Genomic DNA, 20,929 nt, shown 5'->3' with positions numbered 1-20,929 from the left:
GAATGTTAGGAAATTAGACTACTGGCTTAAAATAATTGCTGTATATATTTGCTGTGGCATGTTCAGAGGCCAAAAGAACATGTAAGTGATTTGCTTTGAAAACATCAAAACTAGGCCCTGAATGAGTTTGAGCTGTGGCAGTCTATTAGTAATTTTAAAAGGACCATAACATTATTTTACTTAATAGGAATAAAAATATATATCCCAGATCCAAGAAAGCAACAATGAACCCAGGGCTACACCTCAGTAAAAGAAACAAAAACAACAACAACAACAACAAAAACCACCTCACTTCCTACCTGCTTTGTGGTTCATTTCATCTGGTCCTTTTCTCTCATTACCTCCCTTCCCCACATGGACAAGAGGTGGTAGTTGGATATTAATTCTAATCTTCAGAATATGCATTTTTCTTGGGAGACCCAATTGAAAAAAGCCAGCAGGATGAAGAAATTATCTTGTTTATATCAGGAAGTAGGCTTCAACTATGCCAAATACTTTTGTCAAAGAAATACCACTAGTTTTTGTTGTGAATATAGTTTATTTGTATATTTACCTTAAAACAAGATTTTAACATGTAGTGCTAAGTAATCTGGTTTAATGTGAAAACAGCCCCTTTATTTTATTTTTTTTTATTTTTAGATGCCCCTTTAAAAGAGCTCACATGGAGAGTCAATGGAGGCAAGTTTGCATAAATCATCTTATGATATGGTGATTAATATTGTTTGTAAAGAAAAAAAAAGCTTAGATGTAGATCTGTATTTAAGGAATTATTTCTTTTAAAGTAAAAATGGTCACTGATGGCTGCTTTGCTAGATATAGTTGCATTATATCACTCTTGTTTTATTGACTAGTTCTTAATCCCGAGGCTTATACCTGGGATAAGTGTGCTTTAGGCATTTGTGAACGAACTGAATGAGGTCATGGGGCACAAGGCTGTAACTCTCTTCTTGTTAATGACAGTACTGTAAGTCTGATGCACAAGCAGTATGCATTCAAAACACTGATACCTGATAGTAGGTCGGGGAAAAGAGAACCAGGACTCTGACTCCGGTTTATGGGGGGAAAAACTGAGAAGGCGTAACTACCCCACAGATAAAGAAACCGAAAAGACATGGATACGATTGTGCTGTAAAAAAGAAATAAATCGCTCCCTGGCGGTTGATGCACTGGCAGTTTCAGCACACTGCAGCCTTGCCTCTTTCGGGGCCTTCACTCCGATTTAATTTCATGGAAAAGTAGCCATCTCCAAACAAAAAGAATGCTATTTACCAAAAGAAAGAGGCCTTATAATGTGGGACTTAATAAGGAAAAATATTTATCTGTGCCCTGCACAGTTTTCAAAAGCCATTATTTCCATTCAATGTTTGGTATTTTCTGCAGTGCTGGTTACAGAACAAAAGAAAAGCTTCCTGAATGAATGAATCACAGGATATAAAAGGTGATACAGTAATTTCTCGAGAGCTCAAATTCCTTAACAGTGATCCTTCTAGGCAACCTGGTAAGTAAGGGTTTGGGCAACAAAGAGTTCAGTGCATGCCGCAAATGTGCATGATCTGCTGCACAGTGTATTAGTTTTCAAGAATGTCATGCTTAAATGAGGTAAAATTGGAGGTTACCATCCCCCAACTAGCATTTCCCAGCTTGCACTGAGGTAAATATGAAGAACTTTAACTGCTCAGTGTTAAATGAACCAAAATAACCGAAGGTTCCTTCCAGGTACCTCAAAAGAAAAAATGTGCGTAAGGAGTATTTCAAACATTCACGTTCAGATGAATGAAATGATACAAATTAAAATCAGTGCAAACTAGTAATTGACCAATAACAGAATAACAAAATATAGACTCGATTCTTTTTACAGATGGTAGTCAAAGTGTTTTGCTCACATTTGTTAAAATCAGACCTGAAATGATGATGTGTATAGAATAGGTACAGTGGTTTTTCACTATAGTCCAGTGTGTCATTAAAGTTCCACCCCTTGCTTTGAGCTGATCAGGGCATGTGGAAGGCTCATGTGGGCTCAACAGAGCAGTCAGGTAGACTCACAGTCATCCCAACTGGAAGCCTTTCTATCTCAACATACATGTCCGACCCACCCTCGGGTCAAATGCCAGCACCAGTGGACTCGCTGAGACGTTAGGACTTGCCTTCTGCTTTTTCTTCTGGTACCATTTCCCAGATTGGCTCCTTGATGTGTTCTGGTAACCGTTCTAATTTTGTCTAAAAAGAGAAAAACAAAACTATGACATAATATGGACTTAGCTGAACTCTTTAGCCACAAATTGGACTTACTAATTTTGTTTCCCGAGTCCTCTTGTCTTCTTTGTTCCTTTTACCCCTCTCATCTTTGTGCAGGACTCATAAAACACTCTCACTCAGCCTATTTGATCCTCTGTGATCTCCAGGGACTGCCAATTAATGTGGACCCTATGTCTAGACAACCACTAAGAGGGAGGGAGACTCCAGAGGCGGCTTGGGGAGGATGTAGGCCGCAGCGGCAGGATTCTGCTGGGCTGCCACCGCTGCAAAGGGAGGCAGAGACACTAACTACTGTGGCAACTCCACCTCTACGTCCACTACGTGCCCTCCCCTCCACTCAGTGGGCTAGGACAGGGCTGCAAAGTATCAAAACAATGCAGATCTCTCTCCAATGGGATACAGAAATTCAAGTCATACCTTTGTCACTTCCATGGCAACTCCTTCAGGTAAGTTTCGCTGAATATATTCCAAATAGACATCTGCTGTACTTCCAGTTAGATGTTCTAACTGAAATTTCAAACATGAAATTGGTTCATGATATGCTATTAAAGCAGAAATTTTGAGTTTTTTTTTTTTAATAAAGTGGTACAGCCTTTTCTTTCTCTATGAAATCTTACACAGAATTCTGACTTTTTTTGAGAGAGAGAGTGTGCATGCATGCAGGTAGGGGTGGCAGAAGAGAGAGAACCCCAAGTAGGCTCCAGGTCCAGCGTGCAGCCCAACTCAGGCTTGATCTCATAACCCTGAGATCATGACCTGAACTGAAATTAAAAGAGTCAGACGCTTAACTGACTGAGCCACCTAGACACCCTCAGAATTCCAATTTATTTATTTTTTTCTTTTAAGATTTATTATTTATTTATTTATTTAATTTATTTTTTTTTGACACAGAGAGACAGAGGCAGAGCCACAGGCAGAGGGAGAAGCAGGCTCCATGCTGGGAGCCCAATGCAGGACTCGATCCTGGGACTCCAGGATAGTGCCCTGGGCCAAAGGCAGGCACCAAACCGCTGAGCCACCCAGGGATCCCCCAGAATTCCAATTTAAAAGGAAAAAAGTACCATGGCATCCAGGTGGCTCAGTTGGTTAAGTATCTGACTTTGGCTCAGGTTATGATCTTGGGGTACTGGGGTCGAGCCACACGTCAGGCTTCACACTCAGAAGGGAGTTTGTCCCTCTGCCCCCTTCCTCCCCACTTGTGCTCCCCCCCTCTCAAATACATACATACATACACACATACATACATCTTTAGAAAAGAAAGAAAGAAAAGGAAGAAAATACAGATCTGGTTGACTGGAAGGTGGGCACATGGCCCAGAACACCTTAAAACCAGGGCTCTTTGAACCCAGCTGGTAAGCATGATTTTAAAGCAGTACACCTGCATTGATTTTAATAACATTTACTAATCATTTACTATGTAATGGGAGCATTCTAAGGGCTTTTGATAAATATCTCATTTAATCCTCACACTAACCTTAACGAGATGGGTACCACTGTTATTCTCAACCCACAGATGAAGGAATTGAGGTGCAGATCACACAGCTGGTACATGCCAGTACTTGGACCTGTCTGACCCCAGAACCCTTGCTCTCCTTGACCACAAGACTGTGTTGACTCTAGTGGATGCACAAACGAATAATGAAAAACTTTAGTGTTTCCCATTGTGGACATGGAAAGCCCTGTTAGTGTGCAAAAAGAATCACTAGAACTATGTAAAAACTTAACTAGAATTTTTAAAATATAAGCAAAATTGTTCCAAGACTTTATTATTGTATGCAAATTAGTCACCATAATCTTCATTGCTGAGTTAAAGTATGAACTGCTCTAAAGGATGGCTTTACTTGATTCTGAGCTCCTGTTACTTACCTTCTCTTCTCTACAGCTATCAGCATCATGGGCTGACAGGAAGTCTACCCAGTTGACATTAAAGGAAAGTTACAATGTGTTAGTGTGAAACTGGACATTTCAAAAATGTTTGGGTGTCTGAAATGAACTCACCTCTAAACATCTGTAAAGTGTTCTCATTTCATACTGAACTCTGTGCTTCTTGAAAATATGCACTGATTTGAGAAGAGTAAATCGTTCTATTTTCCTTGGAGGTTCGTGTCTAAAAAAACAATGGGCAAAACAGCATACTTAAGCTAAGTGGTGTTAAAACCTGAGTCACTGATATCAAAGCACTATTCCACAATTTTATAGGTCAGGCTTAAACTCAATTATAGGCATTACCTACCATTTACAGACTTCCATTTGCCAAGACTGTCATGTATTAACAGCTGCTGTCATAAAGCTCAGGCCAAAATAAACACCATAGACAGTAATGGGAACAAATATTCCACAGACCCAAAAGTGAGCCTTACCTGGCAGGTAAGGGCACATGCATACGTCTCTGGCTTTTACCCCCTGAAGTCCTTTTTTGACCAAATACATGAACTGTGAAGAGCAGCACCAATGTGTTACTGTGTGTGTTGTTTTAGGGAAATGTACAAATGTATCAATAACCACAAAAGGCTCTAGGAAAGGTGTGCGTTCCTTCTGTTTTTAAGTCAAGACTGGCAAAGCCCCAAATGGGCCTTGTTCAGCATCAGAAGGAGCAGGTGACAAGACAAAAGAGGTGCGGAAGGCTCCCCTTTATCCACAGTTTTGCTTTTAGAAGTTTCAGTTGCCTGTGGTCAGCCACGGTCCAGAAGCTGGTAACTCCTTCTGAGAGTCAGAAGGTCAATAGCAGCCTAACACAACATCCCAGTGCCCACTAATTCCCCTCACTTCAGCTCATCACCTGGCATTTTATCATCAGACATCATGCCAAGGGTGAGTACAGCACCAGAAGAGATTTTGGCGGGGGTGGGGTGGGGGGGTGGTGACATTCACATAACTTTATTATAGTACACTGTTGCAACTGTTCTATTTCAGGACTAGTTACTGTGCCTAATTTATAAATCACTTCATCAAAATAAATAAATAAACAAACAAACAAATAATTAAATAAATCACTTCATCATAGGTATATACGTATAGGAGAAAACAGTACATGGAGGGTTCAGTACCACCCACCGTCTCGGGCATTCGCTGGGGGTCTTGGAAGTATCCTCCACGGATAAGGAGGAGGTTACCATAGTTATATTTGACCCACCAGTGATTTTTAGGGCCGCATGAAGCTCACCTTGTTCCTGTATGAAATGACTGGGTGAGTGATGTTTCTGAAGGCAGTTTTGAAACTCTGGCTATATCAGACAAAGATCAGCAGATCCAAGTTGTCTAAAAGGATTGCTTGCCTCACCTAATTCACCACCCTGCTCCATGGAGAATCCAGACGTGAGGACTTCTTAGGTTTCCTTATGTCTATACAGTTGCTAAATAAAAGATTTCCTTTATTTACCTTGTCCACTCATTCTAGTATTTAAAAATTTTCATAGATAGGAATCCTGATTAGGGTAATATGACAAATCTAAACTCTACCCACCATGAGTTTCTATGGTATTTTAAGAGCTCAGACCTAGCTGGGATCAGTACATTTTCCTGGTTGACCATTTTCCAGTCCCTAATAGGTCAGATTAGGAAAGATCATACTTACACTTTAATAGAGATACCAAGTTCTTTTGCAGCAAGCACGGCAAAATATTCATAACTGTCCAATACAGCCTTATCATGGCCTTTTACTAAAACTGACAGGCGCTTATATAATGTATCTGGTTCATCAGAAATGGTTATCTAAAAAAAAAAAAAAAAAAAAAAAAAAAGAAATGGTTATCTACAATTTTATTTTTTTTTTTTTATTTTTTTTTTTTTTATTTATTTATGATAGTCACAGAGAGAGAGAGAGAGAGAGAGGCAGAGACACAGGCGGAGGGAGAAGCAGGCTCCATGCACCGGGAGCCTGATATGGGATTCGATCCCGGGTCTCCAGGATCGCGCCCTGGGCCAAAGGCAGGCGCCAAACCGCTGCGCCACCCAGGGATCCCGGTTATCTACAATTTTAAAATCAAAAAGAAAAGTTTCAGTTGTGCTTCCTCTAATATTTAGAATTTGAAAATTTCATATATTATCCTCGAACAATTTCAGAGTTTCCTAATAAATGGAGAGAAAAATGCTGAGTAACATCTTAGTACTGTTAGCTTAATTTTCTAGGAACTATGACATTCAGATCTCCACAATGACTCTTACAATCAGTTAAAATATAGTTTAAACCAAAAAGACTTTCAAGCAACTACAAATCACTAAAGGAACCTTTAACTTCATAGTTATTGAACCCCAAATATATAATGGGAAAGGATTTTTGGATCTAGTCAGGTCAGAAGATTTGGACTGGGAATTAAACTTCCACTTCCAGCTGAATGACAACAGGCAAGTCAGAGAATTTCACTGCACTGCAGTTTGCTCATATATAAAATAGGATCATACCTATACTAGAGCTCACAGCATCATCACTCACAGCATCTCTGTAGGGAACTAATAAGTACACACAGATTAAAGTGCTTATAAATTATAAAAAACATTATTATACAAAGGCAAGCTATTGCCATTCATATTTTTTATTAGGTGTTATTCATGTGTGTTTTGCCTGCCCTAATAGAAAAAATTACTCATTTCTAATTAAAATGTTATGGCAGTGACTGTATATTTAGCTTCTACCTCTTCCACTCTAATTCTTGAAGATCTTAGGAATAATGGGTTTGACATTTCTGACTTTCTTCCAAGAGGTGAATTATATTCACCTTCATTCATTCATTAGACCAATAATTTATCTTACTAATCCAATGATTCAGGGTTAAATTACTTCACTCCTGAAAGGAGATCTACTTAATAACCAGGAAGCTAGTTAGACATTTACTCTCAATTACCCCAAAGAAGGTTGCTGGAAGAATACACTGATATCCTGTATAATAACTTGGGGAACAAGTGAGTGGTAATACAGCCCTAAGATGTGTTTTGACTAGTCCATACAGGGTTTTAAAGATAGTATCAATCTGTCGTGACATGAAAAATCAAGAGATCTTGAACAAAAATTTGGATTTAGTTTAGCTTGGAAAATTTAAGACCAGGTGACATCACTAGGTCTAATTTCCCAGATGGTAACATGGGGCTAGAGTAAGGAGCAGCTGTCTCACTTAGAGCCACCCCACCACCTTTCCTCCAGGCCTGGCCCATGCAAACATTTGACTTGGAGACCCAGAGTTTATTACATGTACTGCCATGGAAATATATCCAGTATGTATTCAGTGAAAAAAATCAAAAGAGCAGCACATTATGTAAAATACAATTCCATTTTGGTGTGCATGTGCACAGATGAGATGATTACACACAAATATCTAGAAGAAGTCATTCCAAACTGTTAAAAGGGATTATTTTGGGGAGGTATAACGGAAAAGATTCAGAATTTGTAAGGATTATTTAAACCACAAATTTACACAAAAACTGGGTTGACTGAATCATGGTTTTCACTAAAAGGAAACAAGGTTACACAGATTTTCTACTTCTAGATTTTCTTTGCTTGTGGTAATGTTCTTCCTCACTGTGAACAGCCTGGGCCCAGGCCCAATGCCTTAAAATGAAAATAAAGACCTGAAGCCTACAAAAAAATTTTCTGTAACATAGTATCAAATATTCTGCATCATTAATTCTGACCACTCTTCACATTGTGCTGAACGAAAGCAAAAGTCTGCTTATTCCCACAGTTATCAGTTATTTGGGGTAAATAATCGATTCTTTGATTCTCTGAGAGATAATGCAAGCATCCAAGGACATTAGAGAGTACGTTACTTAGGCACACTGTGTACTTGTTGGCATTCCAGGACAAAATATTTTTATTCATAAAGTGTCTGGGAAATAATCCCAAATGAAATGATGAGAAAAGTTTATTGCTAATATAGCTCCTTACAAAGAAATAGGGAATACATACCGTAGGCTTAGTCAAATCCTTGGGAATATCAACATGTAGGCTTGAAAACTGTACCCATTTCATGCTGGTACTGCTATGTATGGAAACAAAGAAAAACCTAAGTGAAACAGCACCAAAGCCCGTTTCCTTATTCAATTTAGCACATCCAATTATATACTTACAGGAGAAAGCCACCATTTCTGGCTGTACTGCTCTTAGAACTATTTATAGAAAAATTCCTTGAACCCTAGAAAAAGGGAGGAGCATGTGTTAGAATTAAAGTCAATCCTCAAACACTCATAGTTTCCACTAAAAAAAAAAAATCAAGATGTACAATGCTTCAAATTAAGGGCCATCTCATTATTTCAGATGAAGATACTAGGGTAATTAAAATGCCAGATTAGATTTCATTTAAAAACAAGAGGACAAGGACAGAGTTGATGATCAATACAGAGTCTCAAAATACTAGAGAATTTGAGCTTTATTTTTATTTTTATTTTTTATTTTTTGAGAATTTGAGCTTTAAAGCTCAGGAGTAAAAACTCTTTTAAAATGCAATTTATACAGCCACACACAAGTAATTCTCACAGTAAAAGAACACCTATGACTTAAATATACACAGGCATCAAGTAAAAAAAAAAGTGACTTTATTTTCCCATTAGATTTTGATAGACTAAATGTACTTCAATACATATCTTGCCTGAATATTTCTGAGCAATAAATGTCTCTTTATAATTTATTAAGAGTTGGAATAAAAATTCTAAAGAACCTTTTTTAAGCTTTCATACATCTTTTCTAGCATAGGTTTCTTGGATTGGCTGGGATAGCTTAGCTTATAAACAAACAGAAAATACACAGTGAAATGGATATCCAGCTTACACCACCACTATACCTCATACTCCCACCAATCTAGCCTTTCCAAATTCTTTATTGTCAACTCCCCCTGGTGGACAAAATTTCCGGTTGTAGGAGACTCGCAGTACTACATGTAATAATGGATTTTGCCATTTGTTTTTCCCTTGAACTTTCTTTCTTTTTTTAAGTCAACATTTTAATTTTATTCATTCAAAATTTTCATTATGTAAAGATAACATGGAAAAGGGAAATCTCAATTCAGGGGCAAAAGAAGGCCTTTTTGAGGAAAATGTGGGCCTGGAATTAAGGGCCAATAGCAAATAAGTGCTAGACAGTGCAGTTAGGGAAGGAGAGGCTCTACAACTTCCTTTTCAAGCAACAGCATCAAAATTTATTACATTGGTTAATCTCCCTTGAGCTTTCTTGAGATTTAAAAATGTGACCTGAGAGGGGTGCCTGGGTGGCACAGTTGGTTGTATCTGTGTCTGTCTCTTGGTTTTGGCTCGGGTCATGATCTCGTGGTCCTGATCGTGAGATCCAGCCCCGTGTGGGGCTGTGTATTCAGCAGGCAGCCAGCTTGAGACTTTCTCTCCTTCTCTCCCTCTGCCTCTCCATACTACACTCGATCTCTCTCTCTCTCAAATAAATAAATAAATCTATTTAAAAAAAAAAAGTAACCCGAGACTCAAGTACAGTATACTTAAGATCCTTAAAAGTACTTAGAAGATGAAAATAACACGTTAGTACAAGTAAAACAAAACAACTGAGGGTCACCTGAGTATGTTTTAAAAGCCTATTCTTAGCTTATTGTCCTGTCCCCCTTCTGCACCCAAGATGGATGCAAACCAAAACTTTCACATTCTCCCTTGAATGAATGGAGAAAAAACAAAGGAAAGGAAATCAGGCACAATACAAAGTAGTAGGAAATAAGTGCCATTTCCCCACACACCATCACAGAAGAAACTACTTCCCTGCACGTACACCGCAGACCCCACAATCTGATGTGCAAAAGGACCACAGGTCTGGGTGCCTGGGTAGCTCAGTTAAATGTCCAACTCTTGATTTGTTTTCCCTCTTTCCCTCTCTCTCTCAAAACAAAAACAAAAACACACACACACACACAAAAAAAAACAAAAAAAACAAAAAAAACAAAAACACAGGGCAGCCTGGGTGGCTCAGCGGTTTAGGGCCACCTTCGGCCCAGGGCATGATCCTGGAGTCCCCGGATCGAGTCCCATCTCGGGCTCCCTGCATGGAGTCTGCTTCTCCCTCTGCCTGTGTCTCTGCCTCTCTCTCTCTCATGAATAAAGAAAATCTTTAAAAAACAAAAACACAGATCTAAGGAACAGGACACTTCCCTATTAATATTCCCCCAGTATAAACTTCTGCTTTTAAAAGTTAGAGCCTAGGATGCCTGGATTTCTCTCTCATGAATAAACAAATAAAATCTCAAAAAAAAAAAAAAAAAGAGTTCTTAAGTTGTTTTTGTTTTGAAGGGATGGAGCTGAGTCTGGGTGTGCCTTAGTAGCTCAGAATTTCAACCTGTACCACCAGCTGACTTCTTTAAGAACACTGGTTCTCAAAGTATCGTCTAAGGATCTGAGGGGGCCATATTTCAGGAGGCCTGGGAGATTAAAACTATTTTCATAATAATAGCCGTTATTTGGAATTTTTCCACTCTCATTCTCAACCATGTACAGTGAAGTTTTTTAGAGGCTGCATGCTATGTGATACAGCAACAGACTGCAGAAGCAGATATGAGAATCCAACTGCCCTCTATTAAGCCAGACATTAAAGAGTATGAAAACTAGTAAGGGGAAATCTTATCAGAGTAGAGTAGGGAGGCTGAAGGGGGGGCCGTACCACTGAATGTCAATTATAGAAATTGTCAATTAAAGGCCCCAACAGGAAAAGATGTTCACTGAGTCTTCTACAAGAAATTGACTACCTCTTGCAACTCAGCCAATGAAAAGCCATCACTCTCAACTCCTGCTTTTCTCCAGTGGACTTTCATTCAAAACCCCTCCTAACTTCTTCCTTTTTCCCCAGGAAATGTTTCTCTTCTTTGTTTATGGGACTTGAGATAGCTTTCATGTCCCAAACTGCAATTCTGTGTCATTCCCAAATAAACCAATTTTTACGGGTAAAATAGCTTTCTTTCTTTCTTTTTTTTTTTTAATAGCTTTCATTTTTAAGGTTAACATTATTTGATGATCAGAAGGGGGATGTAGGGACTCCTGGGTGGCTCAGTGGCTGAGCATCTACCTTTGGCTCAGGGTGTGATCCCAGAAACCTGGGATCGAGTCCCACATCGGGCTCCCTGCATGGAGCCTGCTTCTCCCTCTGCCTGTGTCTCTGTGTCTCTCTCATGAATAAATAAATAAAATCTTAAAAAAAAAAAAAAAAGAAAGGGATGCAGAAATGACCCCCAATAACTTCGAGGCTGGTGAGCAAAAAGGTGCCAGGGCCCACAGAGCCAATTAAGCTCACTGCTCTCTTACAAACCCTGGAGTTGGAGGCTAAGTTTCTCCTGGACTGTGATCTCTACTCTGTGTTCTGAGCTCTCCAGGCTTTATTTAGGATCTGTCTTAAGGCTTTGTCCTTTCAGAGTACTGGTCTGACCTTTGATCTGACTCCTTTTTGGAACCAGGTGGTTCCTGTTGGAACTGTGCCTATTTGAAACTGTGTTAGTTTTGGTCTACCTCCTTCCCAGAACTGGGCTGTTCCCACTGGTTCTGTGCTGGCCTTTGGTCTGATTCCTTTGGAACCAGGATGTTCCTGTTGAAACTGTGCTGTTCAGGAATTTTCTTTTTTTACTCTAGAGAAAAATCTCTAAGAAACAGGATCTCAGTCATTAAAATGCCTTGAGGGCAGCTCCCCTACTGGAACACTAGTGGCTTTATGTTTAAACATCATGGTTCTCCCTCATGCCCATGTCTGACTAAATGAGCTGACTTAATCAAAAAGTAATTTAGAACTTCAATGGCCAATGAAGGGGAACTTCTGATTTCCTTAAAACTAAACCAGGCAGCCATGTCTCTAAAATTGTCAAACCTGAATGAGATGTCTATTTTGACTGGTATCTTAAAATCTTCCAAACATTACCAAGGAATCTAAAACTGCCTCTCTGCAAAATACAATTTCTAGACTGAGGCAAAGACAAAAAGACTCTTAAGGTCTGAGACCCCCACCCTCCCCAGGAGTGCGACAGCCACTTTATACTCAGGCCCCACCGGTGGTGCTATCACCCTCCTTCCCATTCTGCTGCTTCCATCTCCTCTACACCTTCAACCTCCCCATTCTAATTCTCTCACCAAACTTCCTTTTGTATCTGAACCTCGCCCTGCTTCCTCTTCTACTGAACCTATAAAAACCTGCCCCTTTAAAGTTAAATCTTTACAGCTTCACACAGCAGCATGATAGCCAATGAGGTTTACCAGAGGTGCGATTATTGCTAATTAGTCTTTTTTTTTTTTTTCAAGATTTTAAAAACTTTTTGAGAGAGAGACAATCTTAAGCAGACTCCGCACTGAGCACAGAGCCCGATGCAGGGCTCGATCTCATATCTCCAAAATCATGACGGGCACCGAAATCAAGTTGGGACACCTGACTGGGCCATCCATGCGCCCCTACAGTTAAATCTTCTGAGGATCAAAATAACCCCTAAATTTCTTATGTTCCCTGGAATGATGCTGAATTGACAGCCATAGTTAAAGTTTCCTATAGTGACTGAGAACCCCCATAGGTTTGCTGAAGCATTTCACATATTCAAACTTACCAACCTGGTTTCTCAGATTTTTTAGCAATTAGTCCACATGCATGTTGGTGAGGGCCAGGCCAAATACTGGCTATAGCTAGCCTGAAGGGAATTCCTTGAAAGGAGTTTAGAGAAAAAGATCTCTAACTTTTTTTTTTTTTTTAAAGATTTGATTTATTTATTCATGAGAGACAGAGAGAGAGAGAGGCAGAGACACAGGCAGGGGGAGAAGCAGGCTCCATGCAGGAAGCCTGATTGGGACTCGGTCCTGGGACTCCAGGATCATGCCCTGAGCCGAAGGCAGGCGCCAAACTGCTGAGGGATCCCAAATCTCTAACTTTTGGCAAGATACTAGAACATTCACTGGAAATCTCCTCCAAACAATTACAGTAGCTTTTTCTAAGCCTGTTGATGGGAACAAAATTCAGTCTTGCAGACAAAAGCCTGATGAACCTTTTCCTATTATAATTGATTTCAGATTGTTTTCAAAGAAAATTCTGGTCTCCCTCTTGATGCTGAATCTATCAGGGTAGCATTTAACTATGCTTTTTTTTTTTAATATTTTATTTATTTATTTATGAGAGACACACAGAGAGAGGCAGAGACACAGGCAGAGGGAGAAGCAGGCTCCCCGCAGGGAGCCCGACGCGGGACTCCCGGTCTCCAGGATCAGGCCCTGGGCCGAAGGCGGCACTAAACCACTGAGCCACCAGGGCTGCCCTTAAACTATGCTTCTTAATGGGCTGAATGGGGCTAACTCAGTTAAAAAAAAAAAACAGGATGGAGTGGGAAACTGTCCACTCCTGATTTAATTTGGCAAACCAGCTTGCTAGTACTCTAGGGAAGTCACTTAAAAGAAAGACCATTACAATTCTTAATTTTTCTTCTTCTTTTTTTTTTTTTTTAAAGTAGGCTCAATGTCCAGTGGGGAGCTCAATGCAATGTGGAGCCCAATGCAATGTGGAGCCCAATGAACTTATAACCCTGAAATCAAGACCTGAGCTGAGATCAAGAGTTGGACACTGAACCAACTGAGCCACCTAGGTGCTCCAAAATTTTTAATTTTCAACTCTAATTAATGAAGGCCCTTAAACCCCAAAACTTGTTTCCGCTATTATTGTAAAGAGCCAGGACACTGGAAGAAAGATTGTTACCATCTGAAATGTTCAAGGTGCCTTCAGTGCTCTACAGCCAGCCTTTCCAATGTCCTCATCCCCACAACAGGGCTTCAAGGAACTACAGGGGCTCTTCCCAAACCTCCCTCATACTTGGCTCAGACTTTCTCTTCCTTATTGTCTGCTTGTTTTTTTAAAGATTTTATTTTAAAAAAAATTAAAGATTTTATTTACTTATTCATGAGAGATGCAGAGAGAGAGAGACAGAGAGAGATACAGGCAGAGGAAGAAGCAGGCTCTCCTCCGGGAGCCCAACGCAGGACTTGATCCCAGACCCAGGGATCATGTCCTGTGCCGAAGGCAAATGCTCAACCACTAAGCCACCCAGATGTCCCTCTCTGTCCTTCTTGACACCAGAACTTCACTCTTGGTGGTTCCCTTTGCTCTAGGCCCTTTGGGAGAGACATACCCTTTTCTCCTTAGTTCCTCTGCTCCTATTCATTTGTTGGGCTGAGTTTTTTTTTTAGAAATACATCATGCTAGAATTTTTTTCTCCACAGAGATGGAAATGATTCTAGAATTTGACAGTAGTAATCAAAATGGCCAACCAGGGGGATTCAAAGACCTTTTGACATCTTATTTTCTCCATGTCTGACAGCATTGCAACTGCATCTGGGGACACTGTCAGTCCCTATTGGGACAAATCCTCTTTCTGGACAAAATCTTCAACTGATCAGCAGAATCCATAATACACTTCCCATCAAGATTCAAATAGATCTCTCAAAATCTCTCCCCAGGGCGCCTGGGTGGCTCAGTGGGATTGAGCCTGCATCAGGATCCCTGCAGGGAGCCTGCTTCTCCCTCTGCCTATGTCTCTGCCTCTCTCTCATAAATAAATGAATAAAATCTTTAAAAAAACAAAAAACATGGGACACCTGGGTGGCTCAGTGGCTGAGCATCTGCCTTTGGCTCGGGGTATGATCCCAAGGTCCTGGAATCGAGTCCCACATCGGGCTCCCCACAGGGAGCCTGCTTCTCCCTCTGTCTGTGTCTTTGCCTCTCTCTCTGTGTCTCTCATGAATAAATAAAATCTAAAAAAATAATAAAGTTTAAAAAATAAATAAACAAAAAACACCTCTCCCCAGATTTAATGAATACCCTATTGAGGCCCTGCAAGGCATCAAGCCTGTAACAGAAGATTACAAAGCTCAGGGTTTCATTATCCCCTGCACTAGTCTGAGTAATACGCCTATTTTTCCTGTGAGAAAACTCAACGGCCAACAATGGAGGCTTGTCCAGGGCCTCTAAACAATGTAATTGTTATCCCTTGGCACCCTGTTGTTTCTATCCCCCTTTGTTGATGACATCCATTCCCACCGAAAGCAAATTTTTCACTGTAATTGACCTACAGAGTTTATTTTTTAGTATTCCAGTTGGTAAGGGTAGCCAATATCTTTTTTCTTCCATTTGGGAGAGATGCAAAGACACCTGGACAGTTAAGAGTTGCACAGAGTCCTTACTTTTCACCAAACAGATTTGGATGACAGACAGTTTTCTGCAGCCTCTACTTTGTTATAACAAAGATGATTTGCTTTTCTGCTGTCCTTCTCAAATTTCTCAGTAAGATAGCATCTACCTATTAAAGCTTTTGGCCTTAAAAGAACACAAAGGCTCCAAAGAAAAAAACTGCAGTTTGCTCAAATTCAGGTTTGACACTTAAAGCGCCTAACCTCAGAACAAGGACTACATTTGGATCTAAGTAGGACTTTTGCCATCCTGAACTTTCAAAACCTCAAAAAAAGTGCCAATTATGAGGTTTTCTCGAACTGGCTGGCTACTGTCAAAATTGGATTTGAAATCTCTTTTATGGCTCAAGCTCTATATGCTTTACTAATAAAAGAAAAATGACAAACCCAATCCTATTATTTGGAAAAACTAAGAAGACAATGTTTTGGGGACTTTAAAGAAAAGCCTAATAAAAAGCCCCTGCCCTCAGACATCCTAATTACCAACTTCTCTTTTTATTCTGTATGGGGAGGGAGAGGGAACAACCTTGGGAGTACTCACCCCAAAACATGGGGTTCATGATGGACCTATAGGGTACTGTACCCAATAACCAGACCCTGTACAGGGGGATATTACCCTAGCCTCTGAGCCATTCTTGCCACTGGACATAGTTAAGGCCACTGAAGAAATAATTATGGGATCTCCTTTAACTATCCTTGAATTTTAGCTAAGGATAAAGCTGCAAATTTATACCAACGGTCAGTATGCCTTTAGGGTAGCTCATGCCTTTGGAATGTTAGTAAGCAGTCAAGAAGTTTCCTAATCTCCAATGGGGATAAAATTTAAAACATCTCCTGTATCCAAAATTTATTCGATACCATACTTTGGCTGGCTGCTCTGTTATTAAGGTTCCCAGGCATTCCAGACTCAACTCCCTGGGCACCAAAGGAAATCATCTCACTACTATTTCCAACAAAAATGCTGCTTTCAAAGAAATCAACAGCCAAACCTCTGTCATGGTTCAAAGGGATGTTCCCCCAAATGATAATCTGGAAAAATTAACCAGAGATACCCAACAATTGGCCCCAGAGAGGGAAAAACAATATTGGAAACACAGTTAATTGTTGGCTCTCTAAAAGAGACCTGTGGTTTGGATCAAATAACAATCTGGCCTTACCAGAAATTCTAACATTCCCACTACTTAACACTGTACATGTACTAAGCCATTGGTCTACTGACAAAATGAATGTCATGAACAAATATTCATGGGGAGACATTAATAAGGCTGCAAAAGGTGTCTACCTCACTCATCTCACCTGTCCAAAGTACAATGTAGAGAAACCTGTTTGTGTGAATTTCATACAGCTCCCCCATCCCATGGATATAAATGTTTTAGTCATGGTTTCTACCATTCTCACTGAACTATAAGCATTCCATTGTAGACAGGTGACTGTTTCTCCTGTGGCTAAAATTCTGGTTTATTCCTACCAGGGGAAACCCCTCTTGCACTTCATGGTAATTGGGGAACCCATGTTACCAGTCTGGTGCTTTGACAAGTCTGTGCTGTTTGGCCTGTTTTACAACACTTTTACTGTGTGTGTATTCAATCCTCAGGGTTAACCTCACTAATGGTACTATTAAGACTCAATTGGTAAATCTGCAGACTCTCCAAATATCTTGGCCGAAAGCACTGCTGTTGGTCCTTCTGAATCTCATATCCACCCACTCTGGAACTCGGACTCTCGCCCTTTGAGCAGTCACAGGATGCTCAATGCAACTGGCCCCTGTTTCCCTGGCCCGTAATTGACAAAAGGAGATAGACCTCATATCCTAAAGACCTAATTACTTCTATTAAAAACAACCACGCTTTGGTAGAGCAATCTCTCCACAATTCACTTCCGGAGACAGGCCTTAACTATCACACCAACACACTTTACAACCTGGAGATTCCATCTATTGAAAAAGATACATCCAGAAAGACTCTCTTTAACCTCTCTGGAAGGGACCTCATCAGCTACTGCTAACCAACCCCTGTGCTGCCAAACTCCAAGAGACAGACTAGACTAGGGGTTCACATGACACATCTTAAAAAAACAACAACAAATCCTGACTCCACACCATCTGATGACCTAAAAGTAAAGATTTCCCAGAAATGAAGTAGATGACATCTGAAGAGACAGCTTTTCCAAGATGTCCAGCCCAGGCCTGTATACCTTTTCCTCACTGTTTACTTCTATTTTCTCTCTTGTGCAAAGAAAGTGCCCTTGTCTTCATTTCCCAAACCCTGTGAAAGAGGGAAATCTCTTCCTTTGATTATGGCTTTGGAAAACAGCCTCATCATGATCCTGTGACAAATTAACCTTTCATCACTTGTTCTGAAGGGTGAGAGGTTTAGCAGTCACAAGTCTCCTTTTTCATCTGGACTATTAACTGACTCTGGCGTTTTATCTAAATTCATGGTCCTGAATTGGCAACCTTATGTGCTGTATTATTGGATTATATTTGGCTCCAAGCAGTTCTTTTGAGATAATACTGTTTTCATACATCTTTGACGTCTTGCTGTTTTTATAATAAGTTCATGAGCTATTAGCTTCACCTTTATGTCTATATTGTATTTTCCCAAATGCACTCAGTTAATTCTTTCCATGTGTTCTTGCAGTATTCACTATTTTGTCTCATGGCTACTTTAAGCAGGTACTTCCAGGAGGCATACATGACCACAGATTTGCCTCTGCAGGGGGAACTTTCCGTCCCTTGGCTGGAGTGCCAATAAATATTTCAGTTTGCTATCTTCAGACTTACAGTACTGGTTTAGAACCATCTAACAATTTGGAATTGTTACGTTACTTCTTTTGTTCTGTACAATTAAGTTTTGTACATAGCCTGTCAAACTTTTGTAAAAATGATATAACCAATAGAGATGCTCTCCAATGCTTACAAGCTTGATGATGTTGTGATAGATGGAAATGCCTGAGCATTCCCCCCCTGCCACCCCTCATTACTTGAATGTGACCTCAGTAGGTTTCCAATCTGTGCTTTCCCTCAGACCTAAGACACGGCAAGCAGGAAAAATCCTTCCTGGCACTGAGGGACGCAACCACTAAACATGGAAACATGACTCTCAATCAGCAATGTTTTTGACGAAAAAAAATTTTTTTTAAGATTTATTTATTCAAGAGAGAGACACACAGAGGCAGAGACATAGGCAGAGGGAGAAGCAGGCTCTTCACAGGGAGCCTGATGCGGGACTTGATCCCAGGACCCCAGGATCATGAACTGAGCCAAAGACAGATGCTCAACCACTAAGCCAGTCACCCAGGTGCCTGTGAAGAAAAAATCTTAATCAAAAGAAGAGGCGGGCAGCCCCGGTGGCTCAGCGGTTTGGCCCCTTCAGCCCAGGGCGTGATCCTGGAGACCTGGGATCGAGTCCCATGTGGGGCTCCCTGCATGGAGCCTGCTTCTCCCTCTGCCTCTCTAATAAATAAATAAAATCTTAAAAAAAAAAAAAAAAAGAAAGAGTGAAAGAAGAAGAGGTAAAAATAAAGGGAAACCTCACTCAAGTAGAGTTGGGAGGCTAAAAGAGAGACCCACACTACTTAACATTAATTACAGGAAGAATTGCCAATTACAGGCCTCAACAGAAGAATCAACAGGAAAGAATGATCAATCACAGGCCCCAACAGGAAAAGATGTATACATCTTGCATCTTCTACAAGAAACTGACTACCCTTGCAATTCCGGGAAGGAGCAATCATCATCACCCTGAACTCTTGCTTTTCTCCAATGGACTTCCATTCAAAACAGCCCCTCCTAACTTCTTCCTTCTTTCTAAAATAATATGCCTCTCCTTTGGGGGTTTCCATGTGGTTTTGCCATACCTTGCATGTCCCAAATTGCAACTGTCATTCCCAGATAATCTAATTTGTGCTGGTAAAGTAACTTTTATTTTTAAGGTTAGCAGATCTACAAAAAAACAAAAACAAAAACAAACCAACAACCCAAACAACAACAACAACAACAAAAACATAAAACTGCCGCTCTTATCACGGTTTTGAAAATTTTAAGTCATTTTCCCGTAAAATGTTAATTAACATAGGAGTTAATTTTATTTTTAAGTGAATAAGCATTGAGATTCTCAGTTTGATTTTCTGATATGCTAAATACCCATAGCTAAAACCCACAAGAACAAAAAGCTCTTTGGAGTCCTCAACCAGTTTCAGAGAGTTAAGGGGGTACTGAGGCCAAATAGAGAACCACTGCTCAAAGTCTTGCTTGGTCTCCGAAGAACGGCACGGAGGATCCTTAACCCATTCCTATGACTTCAGCTACTCCCATCTAATCTCAGAACCCCCGGATATCAGAAAAGCATCCCACTTTGGTTCCGTAAAGAAGATCTTGTAGCTGAGATTAGCTCAGCTCCTAATCGTACCGAGGTAATCCTTCTCTGACCTTCCGTTTATTTCACAAATCTGAAAGCAGCGCTTTGGAATACATGTTGTTCAACATTCTTTCTAGCTCTAACATGCTACGATTCTTCTTGTTCCCGTCTTTGCCCTCTTATGTTTTATTCCACGAGAGAATTTGAAATAATAAAACTGGCCCCTTTCTCGCCACCTCCCGGCAAACAACACGCCAGGATGCGGAGTAAATATCGGGAGAAAATTCCAGATGGCCGGCACGACATCTGGCACTCAGAATTCGTGGCTGCTGTCCTGTCAGCCGGCTTAGCACCCCCAGCCCGCCAGGTACCTGCCACAGACGCCGGCACATGGAGCCCAGCGCTGCCCGCGCCGCCATCTTGCCGTCTCGGCCTCCCAAGACCGCTTCCGGGGTCACAGCCGCGGCCTCCGACCATAGAGTTCCGCATAAGGAGAGAGTGTAGCCTTGAGTTCCGGCGCAGAAATAACCATAGAGACTCGATTCTACGCTTTTTGAGGGTGGGACTGAGAGCACAGTCCGTAGGGCCGGTGGCCTGCCCGGTGCCGGGTCCTGAAAACATTGCTTCAGCCCCTGTCTCCATAGTTACCAAGTTCCTTTTTTTGTTGGAGGCACCGTAACACATGCTTTGAAAAATGTACATAGTTGATATATTGGCAGCAGTTATTTCTGGGTAGTGGATTATCAGTGGTTGATTTATTTTCCTATTTCTGTATATTTTTTTTTAAACAGAGTTTGTATTTCATTAGAAGAAGTACCAGGGGTGCCAGGCTGGCTCAGTCAGTGGAGCATGTGACTCTTGATCTCAGGGTAGTGAATTTGAACCCCACCGTGGGTGTACAGATTACTTAAAATCTTAAAAAAAAAAAAAAAAAAAAAAAAGGAAAAGTATCATTGCAATGAGTCTAGATCCCAACCCTTTACCTCATTTCAATAGCCTTGCTATGTTCCTTCACCCTACATTCCTTCCCCCACAGCATTTGACATTTTTGTGCTCCCACCATCCTGTACACCACTGTCCTACAGATCTTCCTAAGTCTTCCTTTCCTTATGTTACTCTAGTATTTCAGAATTTATCATTCCTGCCACTACCCAGTACCATAGACCAAAAAGTCTTATAACCAA

At 40.6% G+C, this 20,929-nt stretch overlaps 1 protein-coding gene across 1 annotated transcript; it reads right to left on the bottom strand.

The window, feature by feature from the left end:
• Positions 1–764: 764 nt before the first annotated feature.
• MRPS10 (mitochondrial ribosomal protein S10) lies at positions 765–20,190 on the bottom strand. Its single transcript, XM_041745366.1, has 7 exons — positions 20,117–20,190; positions 8,317–8,381; positions 8,156–8,228; positions 5,831–5,967; positions 4,255–4,363; positions 2,674–2,763; positions 765–2,217 (listed from the first exon to the last, which is right to left on the bottom strand). The coding sequence occupies exons 1-7, from the start codon at positions 20,162–20,164 to the stop codon at positions 2,134–2,136; spliced, it is 606 nt and encodes a 201-aa protein (XP_041601300.1). The 5' UTR covers positions 20,165–20,190; the 3' UTR covers positions 765–2,133.
• Between the last annotated feature and the right edge of the window lie 739 nt (positions 20,191–20,929).

This window comes from Vulpes lagopus, chromosome 1 (assembly GCF_018345385.1).
Source record: "Vulpes lagopus strain Blue_001 chromosome 1, ASM1834538v1, whole genome shotgun sequence".
NCBI classification, from domain to species: domain Eukaryota; kingdom Metazoa; phylum Chordata; class Mammalia; order Carnivora; family Canidae; genus Vulpes; species Vulpes lagopus.
This window is presented reverse-complemented; position numbering and strand designations above follow the sequence as displayed.